The sequence below is a fragment of the Perca fluviatilis genome, chromosome 1 (genome assembly GCF_010015445.1).
Source record: "Perca fluviatilis chromosome 1, GENO_Pfluv_1.0, whole genome shotgun sequence".
Classification (NCBI taxonomy): domain Eukaryota; kingdom Metazoa; phylum Chordata; class Actinopteri; order Perciformes; family Percidae; genus Perca; species Perca fluviatilis.
The window spans coordinates 4,693,828-4,711,385 of NC_053112.1; the positions used below are offsets into that span (position 1 = coordinate 4,693,828).

At 40.2% G+C, this 17,558-nt stretch overlaps 2 protein-coding genes and 1 long non-coding RNA gene across 4 annotated transcripts in view; 1 reads left to right on the top strand and 2 right to left on the bottom strand.

Annotated features, from left to right (window-relative positions):
* Positions 1-1,332: 1,332 nt before the first annotated feature.
* Positions 1,333-17,558, bottom strand: part of LOC120563484 (NACHT, LRR and PYD domains-containing protein 12-like) — a 66,298-nt gene continuing 50,072 nt past the window's right edge. The window contains exons 12-14 of one of the 2 annotated variants that reach the window (XM_039807664.1): positions 6,682-6,852; positions 3,075-3,245; positions 1,333-2,311 (exon numbers count right to left, since the gene is read on the bottom strand). In XM_039807664.1, coding sequence (XP_039663598.1) covers positions 2,107-2,311; positions 3,075-3,245; positions 6,682-6,852 — 547 coding nt within the window. In that variant the 3' untranslated portion in view covers positions 1,333-2,106. The remainder of the gene's footprint in view (positions 2,312-3,074; positions 3,246-6,681; positions 6,853-17,558) is intronic. The other variant, XM_039807673.1, reaches the window with a different exon arrangement.
* On the bottom strand, positions 8,212-13,682 carry LOC120563637 (NLR family CARD domain-containing protein 3-like). Its single transcript, XM_039807961.1, has 5 exons — positions 13,601-13,682; positions 10,735-10,854; positions 10,567-10,620; positions 8,421-10,170; positions 8,212-8,303 (listed from the first exon to the last, which is right to left on the bottom strand). The coding sequence occupies exons 1-4, from the start codon at positions 13,647-13,649 to the stop codon at positions 8,513-8,515; spliced, it is 1,881 nt and encodes a 626-aa protein (XP_039663895.1). The 5' UTR covers positions 13,650-13,682; the 3' UTR covers positions 8,212-8,303; positions 8,421-8,512.
* On the top strand, positions 14,377-17,052 carry LOC120563678. Its single transcript, XR_005639997.1, has 4 exons — positions 14,377-14,459; positions 14,547-14,589; positions 14,680-14,755; positions 16,819-17,052. It is a non-coding gene; the product is annotated as an uncharacterized LOC120563678 (long non-coding RNA).

Sequence of the window (17,558 nt, forward strand, 5' to 3'; positions counted from 1 at the left end):
TTAGAAATAAAGGCCTGCCTCTAATAAAAGCCTGCTTCAAATACAAGCCTGGTACCTTCTGCAGTTCAGGTAAATAAAGGCCCCGGCTTTTATTTGAGGAAATACGGTAGTCTATGTTTGAACTTACACATACCTGGTGTAACCAACTGCTGGTGTCTGTGTATCTGTATCAGGGTCTCTGTGGCCCAACCACCATGAGTCAGGGTCTGTCTGAGGTTTCTGCCTGTTAAAAGGACATTTTTCCTCGCCACTGTCGCACTAAATGCTTGCTTTTCGGGATGGAATTGTTGTGTCTCTGTAAATGATAGAGTGGTCTAGACCTACTCTATCTCTAAAGTGTCCTGAGATAACTCCTGTTAGGATTTGACACTACAAATAAAATATGTAATGAAGCCACTTTTAGTATCTGCAGATAAGCTGATCATTAGCTTCTGATCTCAGATTTTAGGACGACAGACCCTGACTTGCTCCAAGTCTACCGAACTATAGGTGTGAAAGTTAAACTAGATTCCTGTGACGGTAGCTTTGCCGTACTTCAACTTCTTCCCGTGTGAAGTCATTGGTAGCTTCCGAAAGCTGCTTTCAAAGTAGTTTCCCCTGAGTTTTATTCTCAGATAATAAACCGTCCTGTTGTCCTCTGGGTCATATTTGAACCATTTTTTTAAAGTTTCTATATCAGAAATTTGGGTTTCTTTCTAAAAAAATTGTCAATTTTATTTTTTTTAAATTTAATTTCATAGCATTTGAAGAAAAAAAAATGACAAAAGAACGTTGAAAAAAATCAGCAAAAATGTCAAATAGTGACAAAAAAATGGGAAAGAAATCGCTAAAAACATTGGGAAAAGTGTCAAAAAAACAACAACAAATGGTTGAAAAAAAAATTTGACCCAGAAAAAACAAAAAGTTGCTGACGGGAAGACAACATTAGGGTTAAGTCATGATCTCAAGATATCGGGCATAAAAATCTTTCTGAAGTGATTACAGCTGGAGTCAGTTGTTTCAATCGATTTTTTTAAGATATCCTGAAATCCCTCTGTAATTTTGTTTTCATCTTGTGTGTAAAAAAATAATTTTGCACCTGGTTTTTATCATAAACAGATAGAGATAATGCCTAATTTGCAAAACTAAACATACAAATTTCAAAAACTTCTAATGCATTTTTTTTATATACTTGTGTAAGTAGTCAACAGAGGAAGTTTCATGGTGATATCTATTATTTTAAAATTTTACCCTATTCACCTGTAGCCTTAACACTGATAATTACAACAAAACACACAAAAATGGCAAAAAGGAAAAACATAATTTAATTTTGTATATATACACATGATCTAATAAGACATACATAAAATAATTAGGCAAAACACATATCTATCATCTACTTATCACATTACATCTGACCAGCTCATGTTTCATGTTCTAAGAAGCCAATTCTCCACCTTTAAACGTGATTGGGCCTCTGACATGGAAGATTACTGGGAGAGAAGGGGACTTTCATAAGCATGTTTAAGGCTTAAGCATGGAATAACTACAAAATAAAAACCTCAGTAGACAAAACATTTCATTAAAACTTGTGTGTGACAAATAAATGTACATAATTCATTTAATAATCGGTTTAGAATCGAAACGTGAGGTGCCAAGAGATTCCCACCCCTTCTGTTTCAGGGTTTCAAGGTTTTTATTTGTCAGTCAACATTATGCAGTGAAATGCTTAGCTTGCTCCTCAAGTACTGTGCAAATCATTATATACATGCTTTTCCGACTACTACTGCTGCTACTGTTTCAGCGTGTTCCTAGTGCAGTTTCCTCGTGTCTTTTTAATATAACGTTTTTCGGACTGTAAAATGTGGGGGTCCAACACTGCCTGCAGGGGGACATGTTCCTTTGTGTCCCCCCCCCTCCACTATATTATGCTCTTACATTACACAGAGAGGAATAATCTCTCAGCTGGTAGCTGGTGCTCAGATACCCTCTGACTCCTGATTGAGGAGTTTTGAGCATCGACTCCTTAAAGAGAGAAGAGTCGTGATGAATTTAAGGTCACTTTCACACCTGTAGTTCAGATCATTTGGTCCAGACAGAAGGAGGAAAATTATCCATTGTTGTCTTTTAGTTCTGATCCATTTCAATAAATTCCTCAGACACCACCAGTGTCTGCAGTTTGTATCTTTTGTCCTCCTGTAAATCAGACAGCAGCTTCAGACCTGATTCTCCTGGATCACTGTGGTTCAGCGTCAGTTCTCTGAGGTGTGAAGGCTTCGACTTCAGAGCCGAGGCCAGAGACTCATAGCAGCTATCTGTGCAGTTTGACAACCTGAGAGAGAAACACATTGGTTTAATACCACAGTAATACAAACACTGGCAGGTGTTAAAATCAATACCTAGTCTTTATTATCTGTCCTCTGCTGGTTGTCAAAATATAAGTCAGAAATCAGGTTGTAACAGACAAATTAATTCTGTCATCAGCAGCAGCAGCTCTTTTGGAGATCTGGAGACCGTGGAGATGATTTATTACATGAGATCTTGACTGTTGTAACCATCTTGCCTGCAGCTGGTTTAACATGGAACAGTGAGACTCCTTACTGGTACCAAGAACAGCCAACGACGGGACCATTAACCCTGTTGACTATAAATACAGCTTTAGTGGGCTATAAAACGATGAATTGTAGATTTTAAACTTCCGTTTGAAGATAATTTAAACAAACCAGTTGATAGTGGATTTTGTTCCCTTTGGACAGAGCCAGCTAGCAGTTTCCAACCTTTATGCTAAGCTAAGTGGCTATAGCTTTATATTTAGTGTACAAACATGAGAGTGGTATCAGTCTGAACATCTGACTCTGAGAGAAAAAAGCATATTCCACAAAATATCAAACTGTTCCTTTAAACAACCATAATACTCACAGTAAATGTTTTACTTTACTGTACTGTGCGCCAGATATAAAGCACCAGATTGAAACATGTTTGCAGTCTGAGTCTGACTAAAATGATCTGAAATTAAAAACTAGATAAATTATATTATTAACAGAACTGGTGTCCAGGGAAGAAATAATTACAGAAAACTGTCTGAGAAGTCTCACTTCAGTATCTCCAGTCTACACTGGGGTTTCCTCAGCCAATCAGAGAGCAGCTCCACCCCCTGGTCCTTCAGGATGTTGAAGCTCAGGTTGAGTTCTCTGAGATCAGAGGAGCCGCTGAGGGCAAAGGCCAAAAACCGGCAGCTGGCTGCTGTTAATATGCAGCTGCTCAGGCTGGAAGGAGACATTTAAACAGTTTTCAGATCAGAGTTTGTTTTGTGTTCTAACTTTTTATGTAAGAGAATGAATATAAAATATATTATAATAAATGGTGTATAACTATAATGTAGCTGTGAGCAGTGAGTTTCTGTCCTCCTGTGGAGACCAAGAGGATGCTGCTGTATGAACAGATCATTAACAACACAGTAAAACAGCTGTAATCATATAAAACATGTTTTATAGAAGTTATAATAACAACAAAAACCTTGAAACACCAAGACATTACTAATCATTTTTCACTCTATCTGCAAGTCATGCATCTCAAATTAACAAGTGCAACCTTTGCCAGAAGCAGGAATATCTCCTAAGTGTCTGTGAGCAGTATATCACATGGCATAAAAACATTTAAAAACAAAATTTCTTTGTTAAGTTATTTCACAAAATATAAAAACAGTTGAATCAGGTAAAATACATTTTTATACAATCAGTTGCTGATTGGATGCATTTTTATCACATGGCTATGTGTCACACAGTAAATAAATCTGGGTGTATGTTCTGACTCAGCGTTACAATTCAACAGACAGAAATTAATTCTGTCATCAGCAGCAGCTTTTTCCTCATCAGGTCGAAGGCTAAAATAAAACCGTTTTCTCTCTTTTGGAGATCTGGAGACCGTCAGATGATTTTATTACTCCACGTCTTGACTGCTGTAACCAGCTCGCCTGCAGCTAGATCCAGATTTCTGCATCGTACCTACAGTGGCTAAATCTGTAAACTGTAAAGTTACGCGGCTGCTGAGATATGTGCCTACATGTTGGGGCTACGGCGTTGACAGAGATACCACATGGGGAATGCAACTGTGATTGGCAGCTTGTGTTTCTGATGCTGTGGAGTTTATTGAGAGTGAAGACAACATTGAAGAAGTTAAAGAATCTTCTTCTCCTTTACAGGAACAAAGATAAACAAAGTGATGACACAGCAGACCTTCGTCCCTTTGTAAAATTAATGTATGTGAACACAGTGCAGTGTTTTCCACAGCTTGAGAATATACTTGTGGTGGTGGGGGGCGCAGGATGTGATGGCGCGGTTTGTGATAACTGGGTCCAGTTATAAACTAGTCAAACAAAGGTGAAAACAAGGACTACATAACTTTATCAGATAATTTAGAAAGAAATAACTATTTAAATATTAAACAAATTAGACTAAAAGATGATACAGATAAAAATATTGTGACACTTTGCTGCATCTGACACAACTTCAGTGTATTTATTAGGGCTGCACAATATGAGGAAAATATGAAATATGCCCCAACGTTGTTGAATATCACGATAATGATATTACTTGTTATGAAGAAACAACAAATTACTTCTTGAAGTTAAAACAAACGGAGTGTCTATTTGCACCCCCGGTACGAATAGCCTCGGCCACACAGCTGAGAAAAAATGTTGCTCGCGTGCACCGAAATCATGGCGGACGTTCATCTTCCATGACCGCAGAAACTGGCATATTAGGGAAGTTTTGTCTCTAAAGTTTATAACAATTGAATTTCTAGCAGAAAATGGATACTACAGTTGCGCTTTCTGTCTTCAGTGAAAGCATACAACCGTTAGTTTGTTAGTAAGTACCATAGTACCTATTTTTTACAGTATGGTTACCTAGCAACCACAGCTTGAAGACACCAAGAGGTAAACAGTTGTACAGTATGCTGTAAGAACTGCTAGGTGAGTGGTTAGAACACTGAGCTTTGGCCTGGCAGTTGGGAGTTCAATTCCCCAGTGAGGTGATCTTGTTTTTTCATTTTGGATTAGATAATTTCCATGCAATTGGGCAAATCAGGGCCCGCGAACGCGAAATCTTTTTTTGCAGGGTGGTAGGGGAAGACTCATGAATATGCCTGCTCTGGTTGGTTAGGTTTGGGCAAGAGGAGTGGGATTGGTTATGGTTAGGGTAAGAATGTCAAGGCGATAATATTCCAAAAAGGTGTAATACATGAGTAGTATGGATAACGGTGTGTAAATATATGCCAAGGTACTGTAAATGCACAGGGGTGCAAATAGCATACATTGATATTTGTAACAAATGGGGTATTAATTGAACACATTGCACTTGCCCTGAAGATGCATTAACATTTCTAATTTCCACTCTGGGTAAATAGCACTTAATTACCGAGACTTTACGAAAAGCATACACTGCTAATTGTTCCAGGGGTGCAAATAGCCTCACCCTAAAATAAATGACTGGAAAGTGGAGCCCTGATGTGCTTTATCAATTAAATCAGGGTTTTTTTTGCCAAATGTTAACGGTTCAGCAGATAAAATACCTGTAATAATATGGTCTATACAGAAAGTTACATATTATTATTAATCTCAACACTGTTCCCTCCTAACTCCTGTTAAATCATATAAGACTAGAGCTATCTAAAGTTAATCACTGCTCATGATGTTTGTTAGATCATTGTTCATTTTTTTAAGTGAATTAATCTGTGTTCTGGGGTTCCTAAGCATGCTGTACTATACATGACCTGTTGCACTCATTTAGATCTCATCTGAGCAGATTTCTGTCATTCAAACAACTCTAAGTTGTAGTTTAAAGCTTGTACAGCCAATTTAATAAAATCTCTGGTTTTATTCGTCTCAAGTCCACAAATACAGTTAATGGATACATGCACGGAACTGAAGGCTCGGTTAGCAACAGTTAGCAGTTAGCTCCAGTCAGCTCCGGTTAGCTCAGTTATAAAGATATGGAGCGGAAGAGACTGCAGTGGACAGAGGTAACAACCAGACTCTGATAAATGACATTCGGGGAGCTTTCACAGCGCTGTGGCCGCAGTGTTTCTACGTTGTTTTTTTTTAGCCTAGAGTTAACCCACGGCAAGACCAACAGCAGAATGCCACTACTAATGTAACGATAGCTTCTGAGTCTGAAGTGCAGCGTTGACGTTCACGCCGTCATGATTCATGCACAAGGCGCAAGACTTCACGAGTGGGAGGGGCTGGAGGCAGCTGATCTGGGTGCGCTGAAAAATACACCGTTGTTTTGGAAAAGCAATTTAATTCAGATTTTATCTACCTGGGCGGTGCGCCAAAGTAGAACCTATGTATGGGAAACACTGCAGTAATTACAGTCGTCTCCTGTTGAGTAACGAGACAATAATGTTAGAAGTTACTGGATGTAACTCCAGCTCTATGAATCTGTGTGTGTAGCTCACTGTCGCTCTGCATCACACAGTGAATGAAAGAGTGTAAACACAGTCACTGTGGGGAATATAAAGCATCACACGGCCTGATCAGGAACAACAGATACTCCAAAATAGAAATAGATAGGTGATCAATGGGGCAAATTCTGACTAACACTGAAATGGTCTGAAATTAAAAGCTAGATAAATTATATTATTCTCAGAACAGGTGTCCAGGGAAGAAAGAATTATAGAAAACTGTCTGAGAAGTCTCACTTCAGTATCTCCAGTCTACACTGGGGTTTCCTCAGCCAATCAGAGAGCAGCTCCACTCCCTGGTCCTTCAAGTTGTTGTAGCTCAGGTTGAGTTCTCTGAGATCAGAGGAGTCACTGAGGGCAGAGGTCAAAGCCCGGCAGCCAGCTGCTGTTAACTCACAGTCGCTCAGACTGTAAGGAGACATTTAAACACAGTTTTCAGATCAGAGTTTGTTTTGGGTTCTAACTTTTTATGTAAGAGAATGAATATAAAATATATTATAATAAATGTTGTATAACTATAATGTAGCTGTGAGCAGATTCAGTGTTTCTTAATGTGTTAACATCTAGAACTCCTCCTGTGGAGACCAAGGGGAGGCTGCTGTATGAACAAATCATTAACGACGAAACAGTAAAACAACTGTAATCATATAAAACAAGTTTCATAGAAGTTATAATAACAACACAATACATTAATAAACACTTAAAATGTCCTTATATGTGCTCACAACTACATTATAGTGTGTTATAAACCTTTTATGTGTAAATAGATTTTTAGTGTGAAAATGGCCTCACATACACCTGAATGTGACAACATTATATCACTTTAATTCAAAGTGTGATAACGACCACAGTACTCACTCCAGTGTCTCCAGTCGACAAAGTGTCTCTGCCAAGAACTCAGAAAGGTTTTTAACATATTATTATGATTTTGACTCATCGTGAATCTTTGGTCTGAAATGATCTTTAGTCTGTGATGTTGCATGTAGGTGACAGTTTAATTTGTTTCTATGTATGTTACTTCATGAAGCTTTGAGGTGTTAAAACTAATTAGAAAATATTAATAATTAGATCTGACTCACACATGTTGAACATCAGAATTGGGACATTTTCAGGAGTATGGTCAACAGGAGAGTTTTAGCCAGCTGGACACTAATTTAGATGTTAAATGTCCACAGAGTCAGATATTATTATGTATATTTTCATCTCTGTGTGTCCAGTTTAGTTTAGGGGCAGAATGTGTTTAGCTTAGCTTAGCACAAAGAATAGTAGCAGCCCCATTAAAAGTGAAGTATTCCACCTTTCAACATGTTGAATCTTGTTAGCTACATGTAACATGTACATCAGACAGACTTGGAGGTGTTGGAGGTGAGTTTTTCTCTTTTGATGGAGCTGTGCTAACAGTTTCCCCCTGCTTCTAGTCTTCACGCTAAACTAGGAGCTATCTCTGGACAAAGTTAAAACTAATATCCTCCTGAAACATCAGACTCTAAGAAAAACAGAGAATGATTAAAGATGGTAAATTTAGATTATCACCACATGACATTAGATATCTTAAGGAAATATTTCATCTATGTTCACTGTAACATGAAAAAAACGTAAACTACTCCCAGTTTAAGTATCCCAAAGTCCATATGACTTGTATTATGAATCACCTCAAACATACTCTACATCTGGATGTTCTTACCAGAGTCTCTGGGGGGGGGTGGGGGGCTTTTTGGCCCCCCCAAAAGGCCCCCCCTCCCCGCCCCCCCAGCAGTTTGTTTTCACTCAGGTCTAACTCCTCCAGACCAGAAGACTTTGAGCTGAGAACTGATGAAATGTTCTCACAACATCTGTAGGTGAGGTTACAGTTACTTAACCTGAAGTTTAAAACAAAATGACTGTTAACATTTAGCAAACACTTCCCTCTGTTCTCTACACTGAAACACAACCGGAGAGCTGCAGAGCTGTTGGGTTTCTCGAGGTTGAATACTTACAAAGCTTTCTTTGATGCTTTGAGCACTGGCAGCAGCCTCTCCAGAACTTCATCTGAACCTTCATATTCCATCAGGTCAAAGATATCCAGGTCTTAATTGGAAACGAGCAGCTGAAAGGCCAGAGCTGACCAATGTTCAGGTAAGAGTTTACCAAAATCTCCTGAACTCTGGTACTTTTGGACTTGCTTTACCAGAGACTGGTCACCCAACTCATTTAAACAGTGGAACAGGTTGATGCTGTTGTCGCTGTTTGACATTTTCTTGATCTTCTCGTGAATTAAATTGATTGTCTCCTGGTTGCTCTGTGGACATCTTCCTTTGAATCCAACTTGTTTCTGAAGAAGCTCCTGATTTTTATCCTGTGACAGACCGAGCAGGAAGCGCAGGAACAAGTCCCATTGTCCATTATTGCTGACCAAAGCCATATCCACTGCGTTCTGGAGGAGGAGGAAGATGGGATGTTGAACTTTCTCTGATGGCACTTTCACACTTGTCTGGCTGGAAAGCAGATTTTCTCCTCTATCTAAGAAAGTCTCTAACACATACAGAGCTGCCAGAAACTCCTGAACACTTAAATGAATGAAGGAGTAAATCTCTTGTTTGTGAAGACCAGATTCTTTTCTTATGATCTGTGTACAAACTCCTGAATTAACTGCAGCTTGTTTCAGATCAATTCCACAACTTTTAAACTCAATTTCATTGAAGAGTATGTTGCCCTTCTGAAGCTGTTCAAATGCCAGCTTTCCAAATTTCATGATCACATCTTTGTCTGTTTCACCTTCTTGATATTCCTTCAGCTTTGTCTGGATGATCAGGAAGTGTGTGTACATTTCAGTCACAGTCTTGGGCAACTCTTCTTCTTCTGTTTCTGTTAGGAGACTCTGGAGAGCCGTGGCTGAAATCCACCAGAAGACTGGGATGTGGCACATGATGTACAGACTTCTTTGCGTCTTTGACTGAAGATGATCAGAGATCTTCTGAGCCATATCCTGGTTACTTACTTTCTTCTGAAAGTACTCCTCCTTCTGCTCATCATTAAAGCCTCGTACCTCGGTCACCCTGTGGAAGATCTCAGGAGGAATCTTAGCGGCTGCAGCTGGTCTACTTGTGATCCAGACTGAGGCTTTGTGCAGCAGTTTCCCTGAGATTAAGTTGGTCAGCAGGACGTCTAATGTTGTGGTCTTTGTAACATCGCGGCACGTCTCATTGTTGTTGAAGTCCAGAGGTAATTGGCTTTCGTCCAGGCCGTTGAAGATGAACAAAACACTTGATTCGCTGTAGTCTGCCTCTTCCAAATCCTTCACTTCGTCAAAATAGTGACCTATTAATGTCACAAGACTCCAATCCTTATCTTTAATTAAATTCAAGTCTCTGAATGTGAATGGAAATATGAAATCAGTAGTTTGGTTGGCTTTTCCTGTTGCCCAGTCGTGAGTGAACTTCTGCACAGCGACAGATTTTCCAATGCCAGCGATTCCCTTCGTCAGAACTCTCTGAGGAGGGTTTTCTTCGTTTGATAAAGGTTGAAGAATGTCATTGACCTGGATTTTCTTCTCTTCACTCGAACTCCTTTTGCATTCCATGTTAACCACTTCATGTTCACTATTAACCTCCCCACTGCCTCCTCGTCTGATGTAAAGCTCCGTATAGATCTTGTGTAAAGGAGTCGATGATTCCTCTTCCTTTGTTCCTTGTGACAGATCCTTAGTTGTATGTTCAAGGAAAGATTTTAAGCACCTTTGAATGTTTTCTGAAAGATGAATGAAATCATAGTTACATTATTTTCATGTACTCTTCCACGTTAGCAAATACAGTATGTATGTCCAAGTGTCCATGTCCAGATTTACTTGGATGGACATCTGGTCTATATAAGTGCAAGTAATCCTAAATAACTGTCATTCATTTTAGATCATTACATCAACAAGATGCTCAGATGCTGGAAGGCTAACACGATTTATGTTAGCAAACAAAACATCATGTGAAGTATAAGATGGACAGACAACAGAGAAGAAAAACAATTTAGCTTCAACAATGTAATCTCCACAAAACTTTATAATAATTCAGTTTAGTTATGTTTTAATTGCAGAAATAAGGTGAAGTTTTTTGTTGTGATTTGATTGTGAAAAATATGTTACAAACAAAATACCTTTGTTTTTGGGAGAAGCAGCTTTCGTCTCGTCTGTCCTGTCAGGAGACGAGGCTGAAACACAAACATGCAACAACTCTTAAGACATGTCGGTGGTTACATTTTAATCTGGTACATATTTAAACATAAATGTGTTTTATTTGATTCAGAAATCCGGGGGGAAATTACCCTGCGTGACTTGGACTGTTAGATTCCCTCCAACGTTAACACCGCTTAACTGAGGTGCGATGATGACACTTCTATCCTGGGCGGTGACTGTTGTGCTTCCTGCTCCCCTCTGAGTTTCAGCTGGTTGAGAATAGACAAAATAATCAGGTACCACAACTCATCAACTCATGAACTGCTTAAAGGGATACTTCACCGATTTAGCATTCAGCTTTGTATCAGTAGAATCCCAATAGTATTTCTGAATGACCGTGCTTCCCTCCCTCATGTCCCCCTGAGACGAGAGATCTCTGCATTTGGGGCCTGGAAAAAATCTTTTTGAAAAAGATTTTTGGGCCAGAGGCAAGGACCACAGCCAGTAGTAGGATCTACTTCCAAATGTTTTCAACACGCCCACAGGGGGTTGGACTGCCGAGTCTGGCCGAGGTATTCCGAATGAAAACGACTGTCATCTTGAAGCTTCGCTAAACATTATATATATGTCAATGCGCTAAACAGGCTCTCGGTTTTCAGCAGAAAACATTTACAACAATTATCTGCATTCAAACTACCGGATGTGTGTACCACCGGGATACATCGGTACAGATCGGAGAATATGGAGGAAACGTTATTACAGACGCAATACTCGGCACACTACGTGAGCTTCGCCTGCACGGAGACCAGCGGTGTCGCTCAATGCCGCTAGCCGGCTAGGGGACATCCTCATCGGCTAGGTGGAAAGCTAACACTAGCTGTCCACCTGTCCCAGCCATCCTGCTTGCAAGTGTCTGCTCATTAAACAACAAGCTGGACTACATCCTCCTTCAACAAAACTCCCAACGTGAGTTCAGAGACTGCTGTGTTTTTGTTGTTGTGGAAACATGCCTGAACAACAGTGTACCGGAACCGGGACTATCCAGCTACCAGGCTGCTCTCGCCGGCCCGTGGAGGTGGGCTGTGTTAAACGGACTGGTGTAGAAATAAAATCCAACTAGCTACTGCTAACTGCTGGTGGAGCTTGTGACTGTTAAATGCCGACCATTCAACATTCCACGCTAATTCACGGCTGTGTTTATACTCTGTGTTTAGCTACACCAATGCTAGTATGCGTTAGCTGAACTTTACTAGAGCTGAAGGATAAGGTGGTGAGGGAGGCTGACGGACAGTTTTCTGCTTCTAATCTCTACTCAGATGTTTACAAGTTGCTTTCAGGTGTGAGAGAGGACAAACAATCTAAGATGGGTACCACGTATCTTCCCTCTTTCTGTCTGCCAACATTTCCTGTGTCCCCCGCTGAACTGTGTGTCATCTTTCTCTTAGGATGGCCAAGTCATGACCCGCCCTACTCTGCCTTTATTGGAACGTACTTGTTGCCATAATAGTTTGGGTTGGAGTGAGAATTACGATATCACATTTGTTCATCACACTGTTCAACCAATCAGTTTCTTGTAAGAAGCTACTGGCAGGTTGTATGAAATGCAATTTTATTTAGTAATAAACAAATAAATACATACATACATATACATATACAAACATTCCTAATAAAAACATAAAAAAATAAATAAATGAGGCAATAATGTAAATACTGAGGAGTCAATATTGTTTAATAAATAAATAGCTTCTATTTTAAAAATAAGTTTTTCAAATGACTACTTTTAGTTTATATCTATTAATTTCCTTTTACTTTTTCAAATGAAGGCAGCATGGTTAGTGTTAAGGCCCGTTCACACCGGGACGAATTTTGCGCGCGATATTCGCCGACGTTTAACGCCTCGTGACTAAACAAAGGGCGCCAATGTGAGTGTGCACACCGACGTGAAAAACGCCATGCATAAAAGCGTTATTCTTTAAAAAACGCCTTCGTTTTTTTGTTTTGACGCGCCGCGTCAAAAACTATCCGACCGATGAGATTGGCGCTTTTGCTCACGTGTCTGGAGCTTCTGAAGTTACAGTAAAACACAACTTGGGAGCGCTCAAACACAAAACGGTCTTGGCGAGCACACATATGTAATGGCGAAGAAGATATACGCCAAGTAGCGTTTCACTGCCGTGAAGAAATAAGACGAGGAAGATGCAAGGCAAGATGAATGTAGAGCTGCTGGTCTCGTTGGTGTCGGAACATAAAGCACTTTATGACAAACGCGACAGCGACTACAAAAATCTTGACAAAAGAGAACTGCTATGAAGTGGTATTGCAGAGCAAATGGGCCTTGATGGTGAGTTTCATTTCACTTAATTGTCTTTCATGTACATACGCTTGTAACCTTTTCCAACAAACATTTTAAAATCGCCATCGTTTGTGTGCTGTAGTGGAGGAGGTAAAACAGAAATGGAAAAGCCTGCGAGATACATATACAAGAAAAAGCGCCATCTAATGTCACGGAATGAATTAGCATTTTCACTCGGCTCATCGTCAGCAAAAATCGCTTGGGTGTGAACACAAAAAACGCGTTGAAAAACGCTGGCGAATAACGCGCGCCGATATTCGTCCCGGTGTGTACGGGCTTTTAAAGTGTTAAAGCAGTGACTCTTTAGCAGCAGCATTTTTAAACATTTCATTCACGTTATTACAACAACTGTGTTAACTGTCACTTTTTAACAGGTATGATTGTAGTGGCATCAACAGGCCCAGAATAAAGCTGCTCTGTTTTCTTATGGTTCAGTCTGCCGGATGGTAAGAGCTCATAGTGGAGGATGTGCGACGGATCAGATAAAACTTGTGCGTGATTGTCTGAGTACAGACTGCTCATACATTGGTTGAAGGGAGAAGTCACCTACATATACCAGACCAGCAACTTTGGAGAGAGATTACCAAAACACACAGATATGCTATACCTGCTCTCCAACACAGCCTGATAAAATAATACATATAAGTGAGCCTTTATCTTACCACGCTGTGATGTCTCTGGATCTTTAGTCCGGCTGAACCTTTTTCCCATTCTGCATTACTATATTTCCTCCAGCTGCTCTCACTGTAGAAGTAAAGAATACATTTCACACAGGAAATCTTACAAGGAGCTTAAATAAGAAGTTATTTTATCATTAAGCCTATTTTTATTCTTACTACCAGTTCTCCTGTGAGCCCAGTTATTATTGTTGAGAGTAATAGGAGCAGTTACTAAAGTCCAACCTTCAGGAGTCGCTCCCTCTTTTTATTCTGTACTCCTGCCCAGACTACCTTTAATGGCGACAGAAAGCAGGAAGTGATTCTGCTTTGTGTTAACACCCAGATTATTCAACACTCTACTCCGTCAGTGGGAACTAACCTGCATCTCGTTTGGGTTTCTACTACAACATGTTTACATTCTTTAATGTTGTAAAACCATTATTTTCCTCATACTGTCTGTCTGAATATATCTTTATTCACCCTATGTGTGAGAGGCTCTGTTTTAGCACCTGTCTCTTTAAGCTCCCCTCCTGAAAAAAAGCCCAGTCTGCTCTGATTGGCTGGCGAGAAAAATGTGACTCACCTTTGCAAAGGTAGTTCCAGAGCCTGTCTATGGAGAGCCTGTTCACTCCCTATCTCACTCCCTATTAGCCCCATTGTACCAACCCGGAATTTTCCCGAGAGTGGAAGTTCTCCTCTTATTAGACATTCTCTGGTAATTCTCAAGTCGTGGGTGGAGCTACTCAGACTCAGACTAAAGAACCTGCATGTGACATAGGAAAGATCTGATTGGCTTGTTTTTGTCACGTTTTCTGATCTAATCAGCCCAGACCATCAAGTACAAGTCTAACATGTGAGACAGGTATGCTGGTTGTTCTGATCAGACAGATTGGTCATGTAAACTGTGTCATAGTTACTAATTATAGTCTAAATTCTTGTTTTCTTTCAGCTGGTTTTCCTCCTCCTGATCAGACATGTTAGGCAACTCAGCTGTAAGTCTGAACTATTGTTTTCTTTCTGCTTCAGACTGAGCTGAACATGAAAGTACATAACTAATTCTCATTGTTTAAATCCCCAAACAGAGGCCACCTGACCGAACAGCTGAGACAGCCAGGTTAAATCAAACACTCCTGGAAGGGAAGGAACAGCCTCCTCCAGGTGCAATCAATCCCCCCCGATTAGAGGCTTTATGAACAGCTTTCCTTTGTTCACTCTTCCTCACCTCAAACATGATGGGTCCTGTCAGTGGATTTAATTTAATGTTGTTTTGATTGTCCTTAAAGAAAGAAACTGGGGGGTATGGAGTAAATAAAGGTGGTAATGAAGGAAATAATGAGAATTAAAAAGGAAGGAGGTAAGAATTAAGGAAAGGAGAAGGTAGGTGAGAGAAATTGTTGTTAGGAGAGGAAGATGAAATCAAGAGGAGAGTTCCAACTACACAAAAGTGTCTCCACGTAACTTCAGTTTTTCTTCAATTTGGACCCTATTTTCCCATGTTTTCTGTCTAGGTGACTGATGGGAACAACCCACCAGACTCCATGTAAATAATCAGGACTTTTAGCGTGTATAGAGCCAGCATATCTCCACCAGACTCCATGTAAATAATCAGGACTTTTAGCGTGTATAGAGCCAGCATATCTCCACCAAACTCCATGTAAATAATCAGGTGCAATCCTGCGAATATGAGGATGATAAGGTATCTACATATCTGATGTTAGTGATATGAGGACAGATAAGGTATCTACATATCTGATGTTAGTGATATGAGGACAGATAAGGTATCTACATATCTGATGTTAGTGATATGAGGACAGATAAGGTATCTACATATCTGATGTTAGTGATATGAGGACAGATAAGGTATCTACATATCTAATGTTAGTGATATGAGGACTGATAAGGTATCTACATATCTGATGTTAGTGATATGAGGACAGATAAGATATCTACATATCTAATGTTAGTGATATGAGGACAGATAAGGTATCTACATATCTGATGTTAGTGATATGAGGACAGATAAGGTATCTACATATCTAATGTTAGTGATATGAGGATGATAAGGTATCTACATATCTAATGTTAGTGATATGAGGACAGATAAGGTATCTACATATCTAATGTTAGTGATATGAGGATGATAAGGTATCTACATATCTAATGTTAGTGATATGAGGACAGATAAGGTATCTACATATCTAACGTTAGTGATATGAGGATGATAAGGTATCTACATATCTAATGTTAGTGATATGAGGACAGATAAGGTATCTACATATCTAACGTTAGTGATATGAGGACAGATAAGGTATCTACATATCTAATGTTAGTGATATGAGGATGGATAAGGTGGACTGTGATAAAAAATACCTCTCAAATCGATTATGTGGAAATGAAAATACATCTATAGTCGGGACTCAATACCGATGTAAACTCTCTGTGAATTAATTCAGCTTTTTCATCAACGGGATCGTCGACAAAAGAACATGACATGTTTGAGAAAAAAACGTTTTATAATCTGCCTAACATAAACCAATACGTTTTTTTTATTCATGCAGATAACAAACTGCATTAAAATGCTCCTGATACAGACTGAATGAATGAATGAGGAAATGAGTTTCTCCTCCCTCTCAGAAGGAGGAGACTGAGAGAAACTCGAGGTTTCTTGAAGAAAACCTGCTCCCAACCAGGTTAGGTTCACAGACTCAGTTACCAAGGTAACTGACTCTGAGGTTAAGTTACCATAGTAACTGACTCTGAGGTGAAGTTACCTCTCTTTCTGGAACGGAAAACCCAGAGTTTCCCTCATCTCAGGGTTAACCAACTCAGAGTTTTCACTAAACCTGCTTTCTGGAACGGGCCTCTGTTTTTCTTTTCCTCTGTTATGTTTTGCTGTCAGTTTGTGTTGTGTCTCTGTGTTCCCCCCTCCCTTCCTGCCTGTGCCAGCCAGCTGATTGCGCACACCTGCTCGCCTCCTCCCCCCCACTCCTCCCGCCGTACACACCTGCTCGCCTCCTCCCCCCCACTCCTCCCGCCGTACACACCTGCTGGTCATCAACTACAATCAAGCTCAGTATTTAAACCCTGGATTGACTCACCATCTTTGCTTGATCGTTGCTCCTGTCTCCTCGGTGACATGTGACTCAAGCTCCTGAACGTTATATCCTGTGTGTTTTCCTGCCTGCACCTTTTGTAATCCGCTTTCTGTCTTCTCGTTTCAGTCACTGCCTTCACCGCCACTCTGCCTCCAGTCAGCTGGCTTCTCCATCCAGTCCCTCCCTGGCGGTTCCCTGCTCCAGCCTGCTTCAGCTCTCACCTTCCTGCGCTTCAGTGCTTCCCCTGCGGATCCCTCAGCCCTGGTCTCCCCGAGCTCTCTGTCCCCCGTTCCAGTCTCCCAGTCTTCCCACTTCCCCATTCACTTCCCCATTTTTCCCTAATAAAATAACTTTTGCTGAGCTCTGCGTTTGGGTCCGTTCTGTCTTAATTATAACACAAGGCTTCCCGATGATCTTCAGCAACCTTTCTCAGATAACAGCTGTTGTCGATATTGACATCAGATTATTTTGTAAACACTTTACTTTTATTTTAATGTGGGCTATCTTTGTCTGAAACCCTGGAACACATATGCACATATATTAACACAGCCCGACTAAAGCTGTTTCCTGTTTACATTGCTTCACCCAGCTTTTCTTACTGTAGACGTAAAGAATAAACATGGCACAGGAAATGTTAGAAGGAGCTGAAATAAAAGTGATTTTATATCATAAAGCCTCTGTCTATGCAGTTCTCCTGTGAGCCCAGTTACTAAAGAGAGGGAAAAAAAGAGCAGATTAGTTAATATTACATTTACAGTTCACGTTAAAAGGAGCAGAAAACAAAGTCAAACCTTGTGAGTTGCTTCCTGTTTTAAGATCAACTGTCGCCCAGCCTGTCTCCGTGTGAGAAGTGATTCTGCTTCATG

Bases quoted from the DNA above. Each gene is read 5' to 3' on its own strand.
- LOC120563637 (XM_039807961.1), bottom strand. From the start codon at position 13,649: ATGGGAAAAAGGTTCAGCCGGACTAAAGATCCAGAGACATCACAGCGT. The intron at 10,621-10,734 runs GTAATTTCCCCC...TTTGTGTTTCAG, and splicing joins AACAGTCCAAGTCACGCAGG to CCTCGTCTCCTGACAGGACA. The intron at 10,171-10,566 runs GTATTTTGTTTG...TTCATCTTTCAG, and splicing joins TGCTTCTCCCAAAAACAAAG to AAAACATTCAAAGGTGCTTA.